We start from the raw sequence: 25,006 nt of genomic DNA, 5'->3' as shown, positions 1-25,006 counted from the left end.
ATCGGTGTGGGTTCACAGCATAACAAATAAGTGTATCGTGTGCCCTATAGACTAAGGGCTCGTGTTGTCTAAATTAAATATGTGTAGATACAGAACGGATGGAATCGTTTTTGTTCTGTTTCTGCCTCCCCTCCTCCACCTTTCTATTCCTAGTCTTTGTCTGCCCTCTAAAGGCTAAGGGGCGGCTTGCTTTGCTCTGACTGATGTGTGGTTTACATGCATGTTAGTAGCAACAGCTCATCTGCGAGGACTGAATCCCCCCGCATTGTTGTTGCCTGTACGGGGGGCATAATTACCGTCTCTGGCATTTAATCCCCCCAGGTGTTTTATTTATCTGCCGAGCGAAGTATCTGGCACATCACGCCAATACCTTGGCTGACTTCAATCGTTTGGCTTGACGAATGCGCCAGTGTCGTATCAAAACCCCCGGCTGACCACTCCAGCGGCTGCACATGCGTCCGTGTGGCTAAGCGCTGACAGATGTGTGTTTCATGGGCCATTGTGAAGAAAGGGTTGCGGCTGATCGTGCCTTCCTGGGGGAGGGAGATCTGCCCGTAGCTCACATTCATCAGCAGTCGCTGGCGAGCTCGCATTTGCGCGGGCGGTCGGGAAAGCAGGGCCCCGTCTCAGCCTTTGTCACATTCCAGGTTTCGGCCTGTCAGGTATTTGACAGCTCTGCAGCGGGACCAGCATTAAAAAAGCGCACTACCTGATTCAGATGTTGGCGGATGGGCGTATTCTCAACGAGAGAGATTCTCCAACAAACTCGAGGAGAATTGTGGATGGACCTTTTTTATAACTTTTCCGGGATTCATAGTTTGGTTAACTTCGAGAGCAGTGAATGGGAGAGTACCACAAATGTATTTTTTTGCAGTCCCATTTGCTCAAATAGCAAAAGAAAAACTCCATGATAGTGTTTTCATGACTTTCACAATTTTCTAAAAAATTGAGAGAGACTGATAAGAGATAACTGTCAAATTTACTGTCCCTCCCATAGGCACTGCATTAGAAACGTATTAGCGTTAACTAGTTTTTTGGTAATTTGATGCAAAGATGATATAAAACAAAGTATAGTGTTATAAATGTACATACATTTAAAAAAAAATCTAAATTTAAAATTTCACTGTCTTGTGAAAAGGGTACATTATTTAAAGCAGGGGTGCCCACACTTTTTGTCGAAAATTGTGGTAGTTTGTCTACCAATTAAAACACAAAAAGCTTGTTCGGACCAACACTTATATTTATTTTGAATCAATCTAATACTTAAAAACATTAATGTTCAATTTTACTGTTGTTCAATTTTAATATTACATTGAAAACACCCACAGAACAATAGATTACGACAGTGAAGTCTCTCTCTACACTGCACAAACAATGTTTTGCAGTGTAGAGAGCTTTTTGAATACCAATGCTGTATTTTCATCATTAGCTTACGGTGTGGTGACATGGTACTTATAGTGCGAAATGAACTTGCACTTGAGCATGACTTGGTGTGTGCGCTCATTTTGGTATGAAAGAAAAAGATGTTTGAATGTCTTGTGTGTTGTGAAGGACGCAAGCGTTCCCCTTCCCCGTACAGGAGAAAAAAAACAAACAACCCTTTTCAGAGCTCGGGCACCATTTAACCGTGCATAAAACATGGCCTTCTCTCTGTCCAATTTTTATCAAAGTTGTAGAACATCAAGCAGGGGGAAGCTGAAGGCAATCCAAGGCCTTTCCCTTCAACAAAGAATAGACAATTGCAGATTTATTGAATTGTCACTGTATTTCAAAGTCTTACAGTAAGCATCGAAAGGAAAACAGTGTTTTCTTCCTGCCAAACAACAACGCTGTTTTCCCTAAAGCTAACAATGTACACGTTGAATACATCTGTCAAGGATTCAGAGAAGTGCACTCTTCACTCTTGTGAAGTTCTAGCTTGAGCTCTGGGCAAGGTCTCATCCGTGGAGTGGGTCACGGTGAGGACCTGTTATGAAGAAATGTTGTTTTTCTCCTCCATTCGGTCTCATGGACTTACTGTCTTCTTCAGCTCCTTGACCTCAGCAATTGCTCTGACCCTGGATTGTGAAAATCCACATTTTTTCTTTTTTTTTACCAAAGTGTACCAGGAGTTATCTGTCAACATAAGCAGGTTTTCCTAACAAATTAAACAGTGCGATGGTACCATGTACAGTGAGGGTATCAGATTTACATCACACACTTTTATCCAAACCACTTTACATTTATACATTTTTTTTATCAGTCCATGTATTCCCTGAACATAGAACCCAAGACTTTGGCATTGGTAATATTCATTTTTAGTATATCATTTGTGCATTTTGAAAGATCAATAATCCAAAGAATTCAATTGGAACAGATTGACCATCAAAAAATGTAAAAAAGAACAGAGGCAAGAAGATTTTTTATGGCTCTGCCTTTAGTAATTCTGTTATATAAAGCAGCAACTTTTTTTCTTGCACTTGTGCACATAATGATCCTTTCTTTTGATAGAGGGATTTCATCTGAGTGTCAACAGCGAGCGGAAAGCACGGCACAGCTTTTAAGAGAGGTGCAGAGTTGTGTGAGATTTAGCAGAACGGCTGCCACATTAGCACAGAGGTTTAAGAGTCAAGTATCGTCGAGAGCAGTTTGCCATAGAAATGTGGAGAGCTAAATGCAAACAAAGAGTGCACTTGACACGGCTGGTGTTTCTAGGCCAAGAGCGAATGTGCATGGGCTTTACCTTCAGCCACATTAAAGCCACTTTAACTGCTGTCACAAAAGAGAGAAAAAGTCATTTAACCGATTCATATATGGGCATCTAGAAACTTTGTTGTGAAAATCAAACATCGCTTCATTTCAATAGTGCCAGTGAATGGTTGAGGCCACACTAACATTTTTTTATTGGACATATATCATGGTATTCTTTGAAATCCCATTGAGTACCATGAGACAACTTCGCCACAGTACATTTTTAGTAAGAGCATGCTCATGCTAATCTCATAAAATGTTTTTACATTAAATATATGGGGGAGGGGGTTTATTGTTATAAGCACAATTTCTGAATTTAAGCCACTGAAGGTCTTTCCTGTTCTAACTGTAAAATTTCTAGGTGTTACTTTGACTCTTATGTGACTTTTCAGCCTGTTAATTGTGTTAGCACAAGTTAGCTGTGATGCTAGCCTGTGGCTCAACATTAGACTAATGGTGCCTGGAAAATATCCTTTCTTCCTCCTCACAGAGCCGTGTTGTTTATTTTTCCAGCTTTAACTGATAAAAAAGCATGGCTTTAATTACTCAGGATGACTGACGGTGTGTTTAATAAACTAAAACAATTCAGCAGATTGGATTTTCACATTTAACAATAATGATGACTCAGTTTGCCGTTAACCAGTTGCTAAATGTGATGATCTGACGTCAGTCACCTAAACATTGTAAATTTGACAAAATGTAACTAGCCCTACCCTGTTGAAAAACAACAGATAAATCAACCTCAGACGTTTGCTGGTCTTAAATAGTTTAACATGGTCTAGCTATAGGCTCATAAGATGGTGTTCAGCTGGCTTAGCTAGTCAGCCAGTTGTTCCCCCTACAACCACCAAACTAGACCAACCTGACCCTGTTAGGAGACCAACAGGCCATTCTATGCTGCTTTAAGTTATTTTTTTAGCAGTGTAATCATGATCTGAACTACATCTGATCATCTCAAATGGTCGATGCTTTTGTAAACATGAATGGTAAAGTTATTTTCTTGTTCTTTTCAAGGCTCTCCTCTTCTACAGCTGTGTGACAATCAAGGTCAGACCCCTCTGGACCTTGTGCCTTTTGAGGCCCTACGTGACGAGCTCCTTCGCTGTGCAGAAGAAGGTGACAAAGCCCTGGATACTCCCTGCTCTGAGGTTCGGGATCTGCCCTTCATAGAGTCCTGCTCATGGGTGCTCAGCTGCCTTTTCCTCTCCTACCTCCAAGAGCGACACATACCTACCTACAAATCCCCCCTTACACCACTCCACCTTAGTCCCACTGTATGCCGCACCCTGATCCGTCTCCGTCCAGATGAGCTAGCCTCCACCTGGGGAGATTCCCGTGCCATGACCCTGGCTGAGGACCTGAGGACTGTGTTGAGTTTGGAACAGTATGGGTCACAAATGAGCCCCGCTCTGAGACGCTGTCATGGGGATCAAGTCAGACTGTTTGTGCAGCTGCTTGATGATCTGCTGGAGGAGGGGGCGGCACTGATCACTGGACGATCTGATTTTGACTAGTTCTAGTTTAATACCACCCCGACAGCGTAGCGCTCATGCTGTAGCGATTTTGCACTTTATTTGTTGTTTTTTAGTTAATATTCAAATCTGAGGATTATTTGATTTTTGTATGTGTAAAAATATTTTTGTAAAACACTAGAAATAACTTTTGAATGTTATTTTTACAGTAAGCTGAAGGATATTTTATAAAAATGGTTATTCTTAATAATTTTCTTCATTCCCAAAATTTCTTTAATTGTGGAAAATAAAAAAATAAAAACAATGAAAGAAAATAAAGATAATTTGAACCATGCAAATAGTTAAAATATTTCATTTTCACACCCATTCAAAAGTGTGGAAACACCTATGCACATTATTATAGTTATTTTCAGTGCTGGGTAGATTACTTACAAATTGTAGTTCATTACTGATTCCAAATTACATCACAAATTGTAGTCAGTAATGTAGTCTATTACGTTATACATTTAAGGTCATATAATCAGATTACTTTTAGATTACTTTTGACCAAACTCGTTTATCACATTGATGAAAATGGGATAATCTTGTACCATATTGACATATATTCCATTTGTTGTTATTAACAACATGAAGTGTTGTTAAACACTTACAATATGTCAAGGTTTCCCAAATTGGGCTTTGTGAAGGAACTGCAGGGGGTTTGTGAGTTTAATGAAAGCTAATAATTAATTTAATTATAAAAAAGTAAAACTAAAATAAATCATTTTAAAATAACAATCAAAATAAAACACTTACTAAAAAAGATTAAATATTTAATTTGTTTACCGCCACATCATGTGACCATTAATTAATGTCAGAGAACTGTGAACATACAAATGGGTTACTTATAAACTTTTTACCTTAAAATCTCTTTTTCACATTTAAAAGATGGAAAAGAAGAATTAGGGAGAATCAGTAAATTATGATTAATTTATTGCTATTGTGTGAATAATATATAATCATGTAATCAGTAAAAAAAAAGTGAATGTAATGTAATTTAAAATGTAATATAATCTAATTACAAGTAATTGGTTTTTGGAATCTGATTACGTAATCCAGATTACATGTAATCAGTTACTACCAAGCACTGGCTATTCACATTTTAATCCTCAAAACGATGAATTAACACAAATGGAAGTACAAGAAATATATAGTGAACAACCAAATGATAAATCCGAATTGGCAATACTAATTCTAATCTCAGTTGCAGCTCAGCACACTTTGGACATCATCCTGGGAAGATTTCAAAACAGATTTATAAGATTTATAACACATATAAGACTCTTTGTCTTATCTGGTCCACTCGTTTAAAAACGTTTTATAGAAATTAATTTAAGAAGCAATTCATTCATAAGAAATTACTTTTCACTTGTAGCATATATAATTTGCAGTCCATTAGACTCTCCATGATTTTGTTCCAAATGAACAAACCTTATTTTAGCTGAAGCCCAGCGTGTAAGACATCGCTTCACAGTTCTCTGATCCAGGATGATGGAGGGAACTCATATGTGTGCCATGTGGGGTTAATAATCAATCCCCTCCAAACAACTGATTCCAATACAAAAGCAGAGAATCCATCCAAGACCTCCATGAAGAATGAGCAGTTTCCTGATCATGCCCTTTTCAACTACAATGCAGCCTCCGGAGGTGACGAGGGATCACGGAGTCCGGCTTTGGGATTAGAACCCAAGACGCTGCGGATGGTCTGAGCCTGACAGCCCAAGAGCGATGGAGGATGCTGAGGTTAATAAATAACATGCTCGAGTGTTCTTGCTTTCAGCACGGCCGTGATTATTAACGTCTGGCAGAGCGGCCGTTTCTACTGGATCACGCCGTGTGATGCTACGGTGTCATATTGAATAACAGCAGGGATCAGACAGGGAAGAAACAACCAGACTAACAAATGATGGGAGGCCACAGAGGCTGAGAGCACAGGGGAGCCCCTTTGGCCCCCGTGGAGGAACACATAGTCCCTCCATCACTCTGAGAGTGTGTGAAGAGCGCTTACGTGGTGAGGTGTTCGGCAGGGAAACCTGGCTCACGGCAAACAGCTTGAAATATAGCAGCGCTGGTGAAGGTGTAAGAAATGAATGACTCTGCTTGTGAAAGATGAACCAGCTGTACACACCTGTGTGTTTGTCTGCAAAAGACCCACTGCTAAGATCTATAGATGAGACCTTGTGCCTAATGGTATCCAATATAACTAATGTTATCATTCATTAAAAACCAATTTAGTTTTAGTTAAAGTATCTAATGTAAATGTATATTTTGAATGAAAAACTGGAATAAAAATAAAGCTAAATAGAAATAGTAAAAAACTAACTAATAAAACTCTAAATAAAAATATTATAGTATATGAAAAAATATTCATATATACTATACTAATATACAGAAATAATAAAATAGCACTGCACAAGTCATTCTTATTTACATGCTTTGAGATTTTTTTATTGATGAACGCAAGCAATAATTATATAAAAAAGAAACAAAACATCTTTAAAAGTAATGACAAATTATTCATACTTCATATTTTAGTTTCAATTTTGTCATAAATCTGCCGACTGCGCTTCAGCCAGTCACAGTATGACATCACAGGCAACAGGTTTTAAAATGACAGACACATTACAGTTTCATAAACCGATCACATATATTCTCTGACCACATTCTGCTTTTTTTGTCTGTTTTTACACTAGGAATATTTACAACAACAAAAAAAGTTTGTTAAATAAATAATTAAAAAATCTGGTATAAATGAAAGTGCCTTTATTCATTTTCCACTGAATAGATACATTCTACATAGATGTCTCTCTTTTTTATATAATTTCCAAAAAATATCCACTTTGGTTTGCTTGCAAACATAGCATGTGCACTTTTACGAAACAAAAAGCTTTTGGGATGCAAAACCATTCACAATAAACCCACTGAACAACTTAAATCAACACACACAGTACATAGAAACACATTCAGGCTTAGAAAACTATCCTTTCTGCTGTTCAAATCACCATTGTTGTTTTTTTATAACGCAAGTCACTGAAGTACCGTCCGTGTCCTGCTCAGTGGGGATTGTGTTGTCTTTGTAATGGAATTCCCTCCGACAAATCAATGGTCTTTCCATATGATAGATGCGATACGGCAAATGAGAAGTCAGGAGGGAGGCTAGCTTCCTTTCTGATATCGCCTGCGCTGTGATCTTTCATCGCTTGCTATGCCGAGGTCCCTCAAGAGCACCCCGTGGACCCATCCATGACCTCCCTCGCAAGCGGCTGGATGAACGAGAGGAAATGACAGAGGGAGAGAAAGCAGAATGACAGGAGGAGCGCCGAGAAAGCAGCCTGCGTCCTCCTTTTTTGCGACGGCGGCGTCAGTAAACCTCTGCCCTCCGGTACCCACGAGGCCCTAAAGCAGCCTGTCCACACGTTATCGACTTCTTGTCAAGCAGCCAATACACAGCAATGAAAACACACACAGACATTCACCCTTCAAGTTTGGGATTTTTCGAAAGGTTTCGGATGATTTTTTCCTCTGTAAAACAGCACTTGGCCTTTAGAGATCAAAGTTTGAACTGGCGCCCAACGTAGGGCAGAGTTACGGCACATGGGAACATGACAGAGAAGTGCCTCTCTCACCACACCATCAAAATTATGGCGGCAAAAACCGAAATCTTTATTAGCGGAGTGGCACTTTGCGGTGCTTTAGGAGCAAAGGATGAAGAGGGAATGATGCAACGTAAATTCCCTAATCCCCACTATGAGGACAATGCTGACGCTGCCATGGCTACTATTGGTCAAAAAAGGTTTACAATAAACAAGCCCAGCATGCATCACTCATACCGTTAAAAGAACATCGAAATGACAAAGATATCGCGAACCTCACTAGCACTGGGTGTTTTCTGAGTCCATTTACAGCCATAAATCGGACCGTAACAGGCTCAGCTGTCGATTCTGATAACAGCTGCGGATAGCTTTAGATATGGCAGTGACTGTGCCGCGCAAATTATAGGGTGCAAACTGCAACTTAACCACCGTCGTTTTCCCTTCTGTAGAGGCGAGGTGTGTCGGCACAGGTGGGCGTGTTATCAGCTGATCCTGTTATTTGTGGTTAGAGTGCCTCAGTTTGCTGCCGTGGAAGGACACCTTGGCTTTTAGAGCTGTCTGGCTAGTGGCAAGCGCTGACAAATAACCCAGACTGCTTGACTCTAAAAGGGGTCAAGAGCTTTCGCTGCTCTCCCTGCCGCAAAAATAAACCCCAAAAAAGGACGGATGGTAATTAACAATGGTCCTGTTTTTACCCTGACCGCGCTCTTTAACTCCCCATGCTGCAGCTGAAACAGAGAGAAAAAGAGCGAGGAAGAAAGACAGAAAGAGGCTGGTTGCCAGTCAGCCCTCTCCTTCTCCTTGGCTTTGGGAGAGCATCCGTGCGAGAAGAAGAGCTATCCTGGGTTATTTTTCTTTCTTTTGTTTGGGCTGTGACTGGGCTCCACTTTCAGCTCTCGGTATTGCACCTGTTAAAACACACACAAGCACACACACATGGTCAGGTGGGCGGATTCTGAGAAGGCCTCGGTCAAACACAGCAATGATGGAGAGCAGAGCTGTGCTGTCACACTTAACTATTTACTGCAATCCTACATACAGCCATATATAACTGAGAGGCACACTATATTGGCCATAATTTAGACAATTTCAATTTCAAACACTTTTAATGTTTTCAAACATTAATAATGTTACAAAGAAAATTATACTTCAAATAAATGCTGTTCTTTTGAACTTTCCACAAAAATTCACACAATTTCCAAAAACTATTTTAAGCTATAAAACAGTTTTCAACATTGATAATACGTATAATAAATGTTTCTTGAGCATAAAACCAGCATATTAGAATGATTTCTGAAGGTTCATGTAAGGAGATATGGCTGTTGAAATCAAGGGAAAAAATAAATTTGAAAATATATTAAAATAGAAAACAGCTATTTTAGATTGTAATAATATTTCACAATATTAATGTATAATTAATTAAATAAATTGAGCCTTGGTCCTCTTTTAAAAACATTTTAAAAATGTTACCAACCCCAAACTTTTGAATATTCAAAGGTGTAGAAAGCAGTTTGAAAGCTTGTAGAAAGAAAGCTTGTCTTGAAACAGTTGATAATAAAGTGCACCATTTGCACAACACTATGTTGCAACCTATGTAGACTGTTCCAAAAAAACCTAATTTATACAGTTCTATTCCAGTTAGGATGTCTTAAAAGGCAGGTACCTATCTAGGTAACGAGGCAGCTCACAAGGTTTTGGAACAACGCATGATGAGGAGGTATACCAGCTCAAAATTCACAGGGTTGTCACCATACTAGTATTCACTTTCAGACAAATAAGACAGCAACAGTCAAGCGCCTCTGAGTGAAATAGACAGATCACTGGTTTTCCCTCAGATCTGGCCCTCAAACTGACTGACGTCATACTTAGACTCCCTAAGAAATGTGGTCCATGTACTGCCAACTCAACAGAAGCATCAGTCACCACCTACACTGAGAAGTGTGTCCATCTCACAGCCATCCATCTTGTAGGTGTGAGACTGGGTTTGTCTGTGCCACATTCAGCTCACATCAGATGTGATTTTGATGTGGTTTTGAAGTAGGAAGGATGAAAAATACATTTCTCCAAACCAAGCAGGTCTGCTTTGTAGTTTTGCATGCATCTTTTCATCAAGACACAAAGGTTTAAATAGATGCATGGAAAATTGATAGAAAACATTAAATCACCTGATCAAAAGTTTTTTGTTTTGTTTTGTTTTTCCAACGTCCTTACTTTGTGTGTGTGTGTGCGTGTGTGTATGTGTGTGTGTGTGTGTGTGTGTGTGTGTGTGTGTGTGTGTGCGCATGTTTATGTGGTTTATGAGGACACAAATTTGTATAATGACATGGGTATGACAGAGGTATTACAATATGAAGGTGGTTTATGAGGACACTGCCTATGTCCCCGTAATTCAAAAGGCTTAAAAACATACTAAATGGTGTTTTTTTTTTAATCTAAAAATGCACAAAGTCTCCTGTGAGGGCTAAGTTTAGGTGTAGGGTTGGTGTAGGGCAATAGCACACACAGTTTGTTCAGTATAAAAACCATTACGCCTATGGAGAGTCCCCATAAACCACAAAAACCAGCATGTGTGTGTGTGTGATTTTTTTTTTTTTTTTTATTGGAAAGAAGTCGAGGCTGCATTTATTTGATGAAACATACAGTAACTCAGTAATATTGTGAAATATTATTACAATTTAAATTAATTGTTGGTAACACTATTTTAAGGGCCAAAATGTGTATACACACACACACACACACATGTATATGTATATGTATATATATATATATATATATATATATATATATATATATATATATATATATATATATATATATATATATATATATATATATATATATATATATATACACACACATATACATATGTGTGTGTGTATCAAGAAACATTATCATCTTATTATTCTTAATAAAATCAATGTTGAAAACAGTTGTGCTGCTTAATTTTTTTCCAGGATTTTGATAATTAGAAAGTTTAAACATTCTTTAATTTAAGTTTAAACAAGTCGTTACAGCCAATTTTGATTCATTTAATGCATCTTTGCTGAATAAAATGATTAATTTCCTTGAGAACAGACATCTGTGGTTGATACAACACATTGTTACTAGCAGAGGAACATCTTTATGTTAGTTGTGCTTCTACAGTTTTTAAAGTACTGGGTCAATAATTCATTTCAAACTAAAATTAAAATTGTCTGCAGTGTAAAAAAAATTACAATAACAATTAATCATGCTCCTTAACGAGAGTGTAAATGTAGTCCATTTGCAAAATCTAAAAACATTGATATATATGATTATTTTAATTAATTATTCAGCACATAATTTAATTCATTTGATTAAAAAACTGTAATAATGCTGAATTAAAATTTAGTCAATTTAAAACTGGCAGACCTAATAAATACTAACTCAACGTTGACAATAGGGGCCATAGCTACAGCTAGAGCATTTCTGGAGGATTTCAGAGCGGCCTGGCATTCGTCGTCTTCAAAGCGTGCTTTAAATTGCAGCCTAACGGGGTCATTATTTTCATATTCACTTTAAACACATCAGGGTCGCGTCTGACTTCAGAAGCCTCCCTTGAACTGCGTGTAAACAAAAGTTTACGTGTCAAGGTGAGGCGATGAAGATCGACATTAGTGAATCTAATGGAAGAAAAGAAATGAAGGCAAACAACAATAAAGGCTCAATCAAAAGTAGCGCTATAGAGAGCGTGTGGCACGTCTCTTAACTGCTGACAGTTATGCCACCCTGTATGGTGCAACAAGCACTGCAGCTTTAATGACAGAGAGCTGTCCCATCCAAGATAACACAGTGCACTAGTTAGAGTCAAAGAAGCACGCGGAGAAAGTAAAAAAGGGGAACAATACAAAGAGAAGAACTTTAGTATGGAATAAGGGGGGTTAAAAGTGACTACGGTGAGATAGCAATTTGGAGCAAGTGCCAAGCACAAAGAGAACATCCGTGGAGACGGTGGGTAAAGACCTTACGCTGCTCAAAGGCTGCTCCACCTTCGCTCCGCTCCCCCATGTTGACAGTTGCACTACAAAACACACTTTGAAGTGCGCTCTCATGGAGGGGGCGCCAAGCATGTGAGCGCCTCGTTTAGCGGTGTCAGACGCCGTCCCGGGACCTGCCGCAGCCGAGTACGCCATGTCGTCCCACTGCTAAGCGTGGATCGGGGTTTGAAGCCACATGGGCGGCAGGCAAATATAAATAAGTAAATGAAAGCTGAACATTTTTAATGATACTATGCTATGCTGTTTATAGAGGAGCAGAGAAACCGTGCCTGCTTCATCTCCAGTGACACCTAACCTTGCATTAGGGGCATTAAATGCTCCTGCAGAAGACAAAAAGGGCTCACAAACGCCCACAGACAAGCTCACATCCATTGTCAAGAAAAAGAAAAAAAAAAAAGCGTTTTGAGGTGAATCGAGAGGGAAAAGGCACTGAGGAAAGTTTCTCCAAACTTTTTATTTTCCTGAGGTAAGGTGCACGCTAATTGCTTGTTTAAACTCTAAATCGAAACCCCTGGTGCAGCAAAGACAGGCCTGAGAAAAGATTTTTGCTCTCTCCTCAAATACAAAAAAAGGATTAAGACAGCTGTGGGAGGGACCACAAATTTGCCAAAGGCTTTGCTCATGAATATTAATTAGGGGGTGCACAAATAATTGAACATGGTTTTGATAAATAAATAATATATTGATCTGATATCTGATCTGTGGTAGTAGGAGGTCATGCTTTTTCTGGGAATCGAACCCATGACCTTAGCATTGCTAACTTCATGCTCTACCATTTGAGCCAGAAGAATCCATTTTTCTTTTCCAAGTTGTAAAATGTAAACAATATAAAAACATTTGTATACAGTACTTTTCAAAAGTTTGGAAATCATTTTAATGAAGTCAGAATTTTCTGCAGCCATTACACCAATCTTAAACGTCATATCCTTCGGAATTCATTGTAATATGCTGATTTGCTGCTCAAATACTAATAAGGATGGTTCTTACTATTATCTGTCAAAAACAGTTTTTGCTGCTTAATATTTTGTGAATATGAATAAGAAACTTTTTTTATGTTTCTTTGATGAAAAGAAAGCTTGAAAGAACAGCAATATTTGAAATAGAATGTTTTGTAACACTTGTTTTACTGTCCCGTTTGATCAATTTAATGCGTATTTGCTGAATAAAAGCATTTATTTATAGTAAAAACATCCCCCACCCCCAAACATTTAAATGGTACTATATCATGGTTTCTTCATAAATATTAAGCAGCACAACTGTTTTCAACATTGATTTTAATAAGAATAAGATAATAAATGATTCCTGAGCAGTGAATATCTGAAGGATACTGAAGACTGGAGTAATGATGCTGAAAACTCAGCTGTCCATCGCAGGAATAAATTACATTTTAAAATGCACTACAATTGACAAAAGTTATTGTAAAAATAAAAAAAATCACAATATTACCGTTTAACTGTTTATTCTAATGAATGCAGCCTGGTATATGTTAATCATTCTGTATTTTTGACTTGTAGTCAACCAATAATATACTTTTTTTTTTAAATTAATGTTTTTAACAAAGGGAAAACATTACACATTACATCCTTGCCTGCTGAAAAGTGGCCATAAATGTTTTAAATTGTTTGCCCTCTTTTCTTCTCTCCTCAAGTGTGTGCCCTTCGCAGGTGATGAATTGGCTAAGAGCTGAATCATTTGTACGCTGTGACTGTATTTTAGTCTCTGCCTTTGCATAGGCCATAATGGAGCCCTTGGCGTGCTAATTGCTAGCGTCCCAGTTATGCACGCAGTTCCTCCATTGGCTAATGGCACCATAAAGCATGCAATAGGACACGTCTTAGACACCTGGTAGAGAATGTTAAGTTGGTAATGCCAGTTGGCCTCATTTAAGAGACAAAGTATTGCATTATATCAGAATGTGCTTTATTCAAAGCAGCGAGGCAGGCACACAGCAGGTAAAGATATCCTCGGAGGAATCTAGGCGGATACATGAAATGAACATAGAGTGTGTAAACTGGGAGTAATTCAAAGTGAATATGCACCTCGCAGCAGGTTTGATATATCACAGGTCTCCAGCAGTGCACTTAAAAGGCCATGCACAGAGGTGGCACCGTATGTATTGAGGTTTACAAACACACCTTAGAATAACCACAGCACTTGTGTATAGTGTACATTTAACCTGACTGCTCTTCACTACACCTTCAACTTGGGCAATTAATAAAGTCATTTAATGAATGTATGCATTTTAAGGCCATTTTATAAGAGGAGACAAGGACAACAGTGCCTTCCCCAAAAATCTGGAGGAGAAAGTATCAGCAGTCCAAAGATAAAACAAATATTAAAAATAGCACGCAAACCACTCAATTTTATAAAGTGTCCAACAGCAACACCAGTGAATACAGTTTTAAAATATGGTGTACATATGAAAATGAATGGTGAAATAGAGGTAAAATAATCAAATAAAATAAAATAAGCCTGAATCACTAAAACTAAAAATCTTTGAAATTACTTGATCTGAAGATTTAGTGACCAGTTAGCTTGATTAAGTTAAAGCCTTCATGCCAACACTCTTGTGGTGAGAATTTGATAACTGGTCAGACAAAAAGAAACAAAACAAAACAAAAAAACAATAGACGAACAACAGCAACCTGTACATATAAAAGATATTCAATATTCGTGTTACTGTATTTTTGTTTGTGAAGCATGTAAAAAGGTTACAATGTAATAGTAATATTGTACAATGTAATAGTACATAAATATTATGAACAAACTAACATTATAGTATGAGTTCAAACTGATTATCCCTTGTATGGTTAGGGGATGCTGGTGCTTTTTATAATATGTGGTTACTGGTAAATGGTGTTCCATAAACACAGTAATTGTGTAAACATCATATGGACCTAGAACATGTATTTACATTAGGAAAAAAAAAAGAAAGCAATAGAAAAAGAGAATTTGCCGCCTCGTTTCAGTCCACAACACTCCACTAATCTGTATCCACTGAAATAAATATGCATATGCAAGCAGCGTACTCAAAATAACACAAACGAGGTTAGTAAAGACATAAACCCACAGAGCTGTGGGAGCTGTAAGTTCCCACTCAAAGACACTCTGTACTCACAGGCTGCAGCATAGATGCCCTTTATATAAGAAGTCATTAGAAGCTCATCAGTTCATGTTGTTCTGAGGCACCTCCAAATGATCTGTAGAAGAGGCAATGCTGGCCTCTCTCGGCCTTGCAGGGCTTTTATCACAGGATGGCGCGGGAGGTGTGGGTCACGTCGGAACCTCAAAAATAGCCCTCCATTTGTCATTTGTGCAGAACGTTCGGGCCCTTGGGCATGTGCAGATCACACCCCGACGCTTTGTTTGAGTCCCACAGAGGCGTCTCTAACCCAGAAAACAGAGGTGAACGGACCTCCACAGGCAGTTGTGCGATGCAGAGCGGAACGTTCCGCACATCACGCCGATGTTCAAGTACTTTTCTGGACTGTCCTAAATCAAAAGCTGTAACAGGGCACAGAAAGCCCACGGCGGGCTGCTCTTCTGAGCGTGAACCTCACTGTACATCATTAGCCAGGTCTCCTCTGGGCCTCCTACCTGCTGGGACCTTCTGGGCTCCAGGTGTTTGGGGTAAACGCACCTTAGCGACCTAGCCACATCGGGCTAATTTAGAGCAGGCTACCTGCAGCTGCAGGGCCGATGTAAAGCCAGGCAGGGGCTTGGGATTACGACTCTGTAGAGATCAAAGCCTGCCCGCCGCCCCGGGCTCATCAAAGGCAAGCGATTGGTCCTGGATCAGAGCCCTGTGTCACCCCCGCCATCAGCACCGCAGGGTTTATCCCGACACAGAGGAAGCACGATAACCGGCTGGGCTTGTGTTTACCAGCTCAGGTTTTAATTGCAGTTAAACGGCAGCACCTTGCCGTTCCAACAGAACGCTGCTGATTGCAAACGGGACAACAGGGCGGGCCACATAACTCAGATCTCACGGTTAATGTAGAAGCAGACCGGGAGAGGATTACTGCTTTACACTCATTATGCTCAATAACAAAGCATGACTCAGTACAACACAGCAAGAAGTCCATAAATCTACCGAGAGACACGTGCAGACTGGAAACATCCCAAGCCATTTACATTCAACTTAACTAAACCAAATTTATGAATCACTTTCTTTATGAAGACTAACAATGATCAGAACATAATTGGTTATTTCTCTAACAACAGACATCTATAGCCCTGTATACTGTGTGTGTTTATATATATATATATATATATGTGTGTGTGTGTGTGTGTGTGTTATGGAAATGCAAACATTTGAAGGGATTTTTTTCAAGCTAATTGCGCTATTTAAATTATATTTTTACACATCTTTTCATACATTTTTTTATAATGTGACAAGGTTATAGATTGACTGGAAATGACTCAGAATAAAAGTATATTGTACATACTATTGACACATCACGTCTCATATTTCATGTCTCCTTGGTAATCACATACACTAACTTGAAATGATAGGACAAAATTTTTGTTCATGATAAAAATGATGCCGGAACTAATAGACAGCTGAAAACTAGGTAAATAAATTTAGTATTGCTTAATTCACTCATTTAGATACCATCCTTTTGAAGTGTAATAATATTTAATGACAGATTTTCCTTTTTATATGTTTAGATTGAAAACACGCTCAATTACGCTCATTAACAAAGCATGACTCAATACAACACAGCAACAAGTCCATAAATCTACCGAGAGACATGTGCAGACTGAAAACATCACAAGCCTGTGAAATCTATAGGTAACACTTTATTTTAAGGACCAATTCTCACTATTAACTAGCTGCTTATTGGCATACATATTACTAGCATACTGGCTGTTTAATAGTACTTTATAAAGCTCATATTAATGCCTTATCCTGCTTGACCATATTTTAGATCCCTTAATCCTACCCCATACCTAAATTAACAACGACCTAAATAACTATTGATATGCAGCAAATTATCAGTTTATTGAGGGAAAACTCTTAATTAATAATGTGTTTCCTATTCTAAAGTGTAACCAATATACTTATCAAGCTATCAAGTAATTTCCAAATTTTACCATGACCTTCAAAACACAAAAAAAGTAGTACAACACCTGGTACTAAAAGATACTGTTTGTTAAAGAAACACCCAATTACAAGGAGTGAAATCAATAAAATATTAATTAGCGTTATATATTTCCAAAGAGGAAAGTGCCATTATAGGTATAAAAGTTTAGGTGAAGTTTGTGAGTTTAAAAAGTCAACATATTGCGCTCTTTCCATGTTAATGAGTCACAAGGCTGTCTGTGATGACAAGAATAGAATTCCCTGATTCTGCATTTATGCATATTACTATGAGCAGGAAGCATAAATTAAAGCATAGAAAATGGAACAGGCAGACAGAAAACTCTGCACAAATGCTTTCTCGCACAGCAGAGTTCATTGTTATTATTTTATTATGTTTGCTAAGGCTAGCATCACTATTACTGTTGCTCATACTTAGGGTTTGAAACAAAGTTATAAACCTAAGTGTTTAAGTTATAAAAGACATAAATGACCTCGTTTTGGAATTTGGCTAAATCCAAATACATGCAGTTGTCAGAGTAACAATACTGGGGTTACTGACCGTAGGGGTGAATGTTATAAGGAATACCTACCACTTGAACATCTGAGGGCACTCGGGACAAGAAGTCCAACAGCTCATTGTTGTCGATGCTGTACGGGTCTCGCAGTTTTTTGGTGAACTTGTTCACCCCTGAAAGTTGAAACAACAGTGGCGCATTAGACCTCACTCACAGAGTGCAATTCAGGAGGACCTTATAAGACCCTGTACGGATTCTGAACCCTCATCTTTGTACTTTACAGGATCAGCTGCTTTGGAGCTGACAGGAGCTCTGCTCTCTGACCTTGCAGTGCTTCAGATCTGAACACTGTATGAAAGAGCACACGGGGCATTAGCTACTGGTGAGTTTGGCCTGAGCTCGGCAGTTTACCGTCCTCCCTGCTGTGCTGGTGGCAAATCCCAGGAGCAGCCATTTAACTCTGTGAACTCCTACAATAGTCTATTTGAAATTCTAAAATACATGTTATGTAATATGCTACTGTCTTATGTTATTTCGTCATTCATGACACATTATGAATGTAATGGATGACAGCTTACCCCAGGCCAGTACGATGTATCTGAGAGGAATGAAGTACACCACAAGAGTGGCTGCACACAGGGCAACTATGGCCAGCCAACTGAGGAAAGGCACAGTCCAATTGAAAGTACTGAGAACACAGAAAAGAGTGAGAAAAGGATGTTATTTCCTTCCACACAGGCCTACCCCAGTCTACACCAGAGGAGAGCGACAATATGCAATAAAATCCAGGAAAACCCCTTATAATCTGCAAAAATGTCTACACTGAATGCAGTAAACTGATGCCCCATTCTATTTCTAACATATTCCGTGCACTTGAGCTACTTCCGACAACAGGGCAAATGGATTTACTTTAATTTTGATGCGTCTAGTACAGACAGCCTAAAGTTGTTGCAGCATGTGGTTGTACCCAGTGTAGACATTTATTGTGTTTCACATATTTATGTTAGTGGGGTTGTACAAAATGTTAATATAGTTACAATAGTTTCTATCAAAACACCACAGTTACAACAATAACAACACCTGTAAAACAATGTTGTGTGGACATGTGCTATTCCAATATGTTTTTTAGAACTTGTACAAGGTAAATATCATGGTAAAGGAATATGATAATAATTCAGTGTCATGGTATACATCGAGGTGCAAGTACAGTATTACTATTTTCAATGCTACAGTAAGATATTTGAAGGAATGGGGCATTCTGTAAGGGGTTAAAAAGAGCATTACAGCCAATAATTCCAATATTTATTGCACTATAAAAATGTCCTTATCTTAATTTGTACTTTTGTGTTGTTTTCCAAAAAATAAAAAATTAAATAAATCCTAGGAATATGTCTTGAATTAAGTTTTTTTTTTCTTCTTCTTCTTCTTCTTCTAATGATGTTTTCATTGAGGTTTATACTAAAACAATAAAAAAAATGCTATCAGGGTAAAACAAACTTAATTCAAGATACACTACTTAAAACATGTTAACAAAATTTGAACATATTGAAAAAGGCTGCATTTATTTGATCAAAGTACAATAATAGTTAACAGCGCTATTGTGAAATATTGATACAATTTCAAATAACTGTTTTAAACTATTTTAATACAAAAACAGTTATATTGAAAACATTTGTGCTTTTTTTCAAGATTATTTGATGACTAGAAAGTTTAAAAAACAGCATTTATTTGAAATTGTTCAATTAAAGCATAATAAATAAATCTATATAAATATTCTCTCAAAGCAAGTTTTGCTTTTAGGTCAATTTCGTTAAGGATGTTTAGACATTCCTCTGGAAAACAAGACAAAAACAGTGATTAGGAAAAATATTTTTTTGCAGTGTAAGCATGTGTGTTTTTTTGTTTGTTTAACAGGCTGAGTAAGATGTGACAGAGGTTGGCACGGTCGTGCCCACGTGTCTGCTCAGGCACAAGCAGCGAGAGCTGAGACTTACTTCTTTATCCTCTCGCCATAGGAGGCCACTTCATCCAGAGCATTCTGCACGCTGATACACACATCTTGAATGGCATACAGCTTATTCATGAAACCCTTTCTCTCTGAGTCCTGAAAAAATGAGAGGGAGAAAGAAAGATAGAGGGAAAAATAGATCTCTGGGCAAACGCATTTCCACACAGTTGAAAGAGCATGAGGAGCATCAAAGGCTCGGTGAGCTCTCTCTCTTTCCATGTTCTCCATGCTGCAATTAACATGTTTGAAATTAATCACGCTTTGTGTATCAATAAAGAGAAGAATATTTATTCTAATACTTTCTTCAGAGAGAACTAGCTATGTTGGGTAACCAGGTTTTACAGTGGTGACATCATTGTGGCCATCACCACCATCATTACTATGAGCACCAAAAATCTTTTCTTTTCAAATTTTGATGGCCTTCAACTTAAAGAATTGGCCACAAGAACCTCAAAAGTAGGCATCAGTTAAATGTTTCCACAGTCAAAAGGCTCTGATATTATTCTAACAATAAGAACAGTCATGCAACAGTTGGGCTGACACAGAATGTAGTGACTGAGAGTGGACACAGAGACTATTGTAGTGCATTGATGTGCTGAGACACACACACACACACGTACACTTCCACACTCACCTTATTCTTAAAAAATAAAAACCCTGTCATTATTTGCTCATCCTCATGCCATTCCAACCCTGTTTTTTTATTGACAGAGCAGCCTGGACATACTGAAAAACATCTTCTTCTGTGTTTACAGATGATTGGAATGAAGTAAATGATGACAGAATTGTCATTTTGGGTGAACTATTCCAAAAAAAGTACAAGATTGAAACTCAAAACTCATCCTTTAACCTACAAAACACTTAGGCAAAATCTATATTTTCACAATTCTGTCTGTTTCTTCTATCGGTCAACCATTTGAAGAGAAAAACAGAAATCCTGGCCTATTAGCAATGTGAAAAATAAGCTACGTCCAGATTTCCTAGCCCTGACACAGGCTGTGCCCCTCCGGTGGGCCTACACAAATGGACTGGCAACACTTAAGAAGAACAAAATGTCCTGGCGAAATGGTCCCAGCAAGAGGGCACTGCCATGCAGCAGTGAGCATCACTATGCCTTTGCCCCGGGTCTGCTTTATGGGAGCTCCAGGCCTCTGCTCAACCCTGCCCAAGTTTATCTGGAAGCACTTCAGTCACCATCCTCAGGCCCTTCATGGAGATCAATTGAAATGTCACTGCAGTGGATCATGTCCACAATGAGCCGACCAGCTACTGAACCTCTGGATCAAAACCCACTGTGCAAATCAAAGCAGGAAAAGAGGGATGGTGTCAATGCATAGAGATCTTTTTTGTGCTTTATAAAGGAATGCAAGTGCATGAATACTGCATATTATTTACATTTATAGAAATAGTTTAGGCACAGATTTTATACACATCACGTATTGGCTCTGAAAGTCAAAGATATCGCAAGTGCATAGCACGAAGTCTGTTGTAGTCCAATTAATGTGTTTAAATGCTGAATGAAGCGGATAAACTAAAATTAATTAAACAATTTTTTAAATCTTAAACTTATTTCATTTAAGCTAGCTGCCATAGCTTTTATTCAGTTTAGGTTGAAGTACTAAAATAACTAACTATATAATCTAAAAAAAAAAAAACTTAATTGAAAAAAACTATAAAGACATTGAGAAAAAATAACTAAACACTAAAAAAAAACACTAAATTACTAAAATAAAACAAAAACAGAAAATATATTTTTTAAAAATCGAATTCAAAATATTAACAAAAACTACAGCATAATAATATACCAACAATACTAAAATAACACTGGTATGACTTCACTAAAACTGAACTGGTACCATTTCAGTCAGATTATGCCTTTTTTGTTTTTTTTGAAGATGATTTATAGTCCAAATATTTAAAGTGTATTTAAACCAGTAGCTCTCAACCTTTTTGACTTCAAGGTCCCTCTTTGTACAAGGAAATAGTCAAAGGCCCTCATTTGAGCTGATACTTTATGTACCTCTGGTGCTTCTGTTGTAATAAAAATGAATAAACTAAAACAAACATTTTGTCAGATGTTGTACATCTTTACTTTTTAATATTTTAATAAATATTATGGTTATAAGACTAAATGTACATAATTTTAAGATGTATCAGGGCCCTCCTGGAAGTTTGCGGAGGTCCACTAGTGGGATGACCCCATGGTTGAGAACCACTTATTTCTACACATAGAACGAATGTTTCAAGAACAGGGATGTAAAAGGGTCTATACAACAGGTACTGGAATATCATCCCCAAAATGAAGAAATATACTTATAATACGGAGATGGGTCTCGGGAAAAACCAGATCAAACTGTCTGTACTCCCTCAACACACACACACACACACACACACACTCACACACAGTATCCCATCCATCTCCCACGCTTTGTACTGGATCCCACATTTGAAAAATGAAGCCCAATATGGCCTGCATAACCACATCGCCTTCCCAAAAAGCCACACAAGACAAATAGATATAATTAGACTGCGTCCCAGGGTTATTTTTCTTAGAAAATATTTAACAACACTCCCCTGTCCTGACTCCCATCTGGTTTGCGTTATCAACTGAAACAAAAGTCCAACATACACTCCATTGTATCGGGCGCTAAATGAGAAAAGAAGACTTTGAGGGACAAGGTATCGGTGTGTGTGCGTGTACGGGCGAGCGAGGGAGGGTAGAGGTGCAGGTCATGGGTCTCTACAGTCTAAACCATTACCACATGGCCCCCAAACCATGAGCTAACTCCGATTTCCTGCCTTCAAAAGTGGATTGAGGAAGGCAGGAGGTTGGAATAACACTAGCCTGGGGAGAGGCTTGTTTTCACTGCTCCTCCGCACTTCTCTCACACACACATAAACACGCTCACACCGCTACGAGCTGAGGAGCAACCTGCCGCAGAAGAGCCTGCTGTGGATCCTGGCTGAGCTGTGGGCCGCTGGAGCGACACATGGGCATTCCATTACCTCAGGTCCTCTTCCTCACGTATGCAGACACACATCGTGGCACAGCGGGAGGCACACTTGATGTCAGCGGGCAAAGGGAAATTGATATTTAGTCAAAAATCTGTTCTGTTTAAAGTGTCTTCCAACAGTGCAGCCAAATCTGAACTCTTCTAAATGCACAATGTCAACACATAAAGAGTTTGAATTATGCGATATCACACAAGCAAGAGTCCTGGTCCACTGAATATGAGCACTGCTGCAAGCAGCTGTGTTTTACAATTTCAGCACAACCACACAATTTTGAGTGTACTGCTTTTAAACTGCAGTTCTATAAACAATGTTTAAGCGACAGTGAGATACAGGGCAAAATATATATTTAAAACACATGGGCCAAGTTTTCAGCTCTGTATTTGTTTGTTTCATATGGTGTTGAAAACTTTCATACCATTTTCAAGAAAAAAAAAGATTTTAATGGTTCAAAATGTAATACCTTAAAAACAGGAGGAATTTTTTTAAATTACATATTTAAAAAAAAATAACAAATAACATTCATTATCAGCTCATGAATATCTTTACCTATAAAAAGTCTTGTAATTATAAAATAAATCACAAAATGAAATTACTGATGACATAAATATTAATGAAATTAATATAATAAAAATAATATAATACATATTTGTGAAATGAATATACAGTATTAGTATCAATATTCAATTTCAATCATATAAGATATTTAAATTACTGTATGTACAAAGTGATTTGTACCAATTACTGAAAAAACTTTAAAAAATGCCATTGACCCAATAATTGATTAGCATGTGGCCAATTACTTTGTTTTTTTCTCCCTCAGTGGAGACAATTTAACTTTGGTAAAACTGTTTAAGTTTGCAATTTTTGTCTAGCCACTAAAAAGGTGATTTAGATCAGAAAGAATTTACAAGTGCTTTAATAAAAAGAGCTTCTCATTCTGCTTTCCTTGCTCCATGTGCATCCATGTGTATTTAAATTGGCACTTTAAATGCCGTTGACAGTCTCTAAATAATCCTTTAACCATAAGGCAATGTCACCAAGATCTTTAAAACACTGTTCTCGATTTTAAAGTGTCATTCTTAATGTGAAATCTGTTCACCTGATTAATCAAAATAACACCTCAATTACACTAAAAGTTAAATAAGCTTTATGAAATCAACGGCTGGCAAGTAAATGAACAGACTCTTCCATCTTGAACAGTGTTATCATTAAACAGTGTGTAGGACTGAGTGCAGCTGTCCGGGACCTCCTGGCGCATCCCCAACTCCTTAGGGCTGCTAGTGCTACAGGCAAGCAGAGGCAAGTCCATTCCAGCCAGTTCCCAACATCAGGCTATTCACACCTCACCGTCCCATCAGGAGACTCCGTCTACTTCGCAATGGGCACCCAACATAGCGGGAGACTGATGAGGTTGGCACAGACCAGGAAAGACACTTCGTAGAGGGCATATCTTGTTTGTTAACGACAGCAGGAGGGGGAACGATATCCCAGGGGCACCAAACTTCATTTACACCAAAGCCAGAGCCCCAATGAAAGAGGACAGACCCCCTGCCGGGCCTAATCCACACCCACACCCTTCTCTCTGCATGTTCGGAGGGAGAGAAAACAAGATTCTTTGATCTACACAGCACTAAAGGTGAGGGGAACAAAGAAGGCAGATAAGATAGAGATCAAGATGAAAATGAAATCATTTCACCCGGGCCGGGCCGCTCCCTGGATACATGTATTATTTGTTTGTCTTCTCTCATTTCGAGCCAAAGGCGCGCTGACCCAGACGGGCACAAGTAGGGAGCGATATCACCAAGGAAAAGAGATCCACACCTCTGATGGCAAATAAAGCCAAGACAAGTCCCCTCAGACAGACGTGAGCCCACCTCTTATCAGTGAAAACATGAAACGAAAAACAACGACGAGTGCATTAATTTTCCAAAAGTAGTTCATTAGCACTTTATTCATAATGAATGGGACAGGGGAAGAGACGTACAGGGAAAGGCTTGTCAATGAAATTGTTCCTCGTCTTCGTGTCTGAGCACTTTGGGAGGTTAATTAAAATTGCAGTTTAATTAGATTTGAGGTGTGTGTCAGACTAAACGGAAACTCCCCTGACTGCCTGCTTGATCCCAATAACTGCTATCCCAAATAATAGAAGCCAAAAAATATTTCACATCAAAAGGAAAACCTCTTTTTAAGAAGTAAATATAAACAAAAATCTTTTGACGCAACCTCAAATACAACATCAAGAAAATCAGTAATTACCTTAAGTAGTATTCTGAGTGTTTGAGGATATGCTGTTAGGGACCTTTCTCTTTGATTCTCCTATAAAATAATCTAGTTTAATTCAACACTTGGATTTTATTTTTAATTTATATATAGGTCTGTGTCTTATTTATAGGAGAGCAAAGGGAGGAATGGAACAGGAACAGGGAAATGGTCCAGACCAGATTCAAACCTGTGTCCCCATCAGAGACAAGTCACAAGCATGTGTTTTTAGCCCTGCATTACAGTCCAGGCAATTTACGGTATAATTTAACA

General features: G+C 38.4%; 2 protein-coding genes across 2 annotated transcripts in view; one reads left to right on the top strand and one right to left on the bottom strand.

Annotated features, from left to right (window-relative positions):
* Positions 1–4,485, top strand: part of LOC306870430 (SMC5-SMC6 complex localization factor protein 1-like) — a 39,103-nt gene extending 34,618 nt beyond the window's left edge. The window contains exon 19 of the mRNA XM_079417697.1: positions 3,745–4,485. Within this exon, the coding sequence (XP_079273823.1) occupies positions 3,745–4,244 (500 nt within the window). The 3' untranslated portion in view covers positions 4,245–4,485. The remainder of the gene's footprint in view (positions 1–3,744) is intronic.
* Positions 4,486–6,670: 2,185 nt separating this feature from the next.
* Positions 6,671–25,006, bottom strand: part of LOC306869464 (multiple C2 and transmembrane domain-containing protein 1-like) — a gene marked incomplete at its 5' end in the record, with an annotated part of 124,023 nt that continues 105,687 nt past the window's right edge. Inside the window, 4 exons of the mRNA XM_079416239.1 lie at positions 6,671–8,742; positions 17,527–17,624; positions 18,030–18,139; positions 19,446–19,555. Of these exons, the coding sequence (XP_079272365.1) occupies positions 8,671–8,742; positions 17,527–17,624; positions 18,030–18,139; positions 19,446–19,555 (390 nt within the window). The 3' untranslated portion in view covers positions 6,671–8,670. The remainder of the gene's footprint in view (positions 8,743–17,526; positions 17,625–18,029; positions 18,140–19,445; positions 19,556–25,006) is intronic.

Source organism: Barbus barbus (genome assembly GCF_936440315.1).
Source record: "Barbus barbus genome assembly, chromosome: 5".
NCBI classification, from domain to species: Eukaryota; Metazoa; Chordata; class Actinopteri; order Cypriniformes; family Cyprinidae; genus Barbus; species Barbus barbus.
This window is presented reverse-complemented; position numbering and strand designations above follow the sequence as displayed.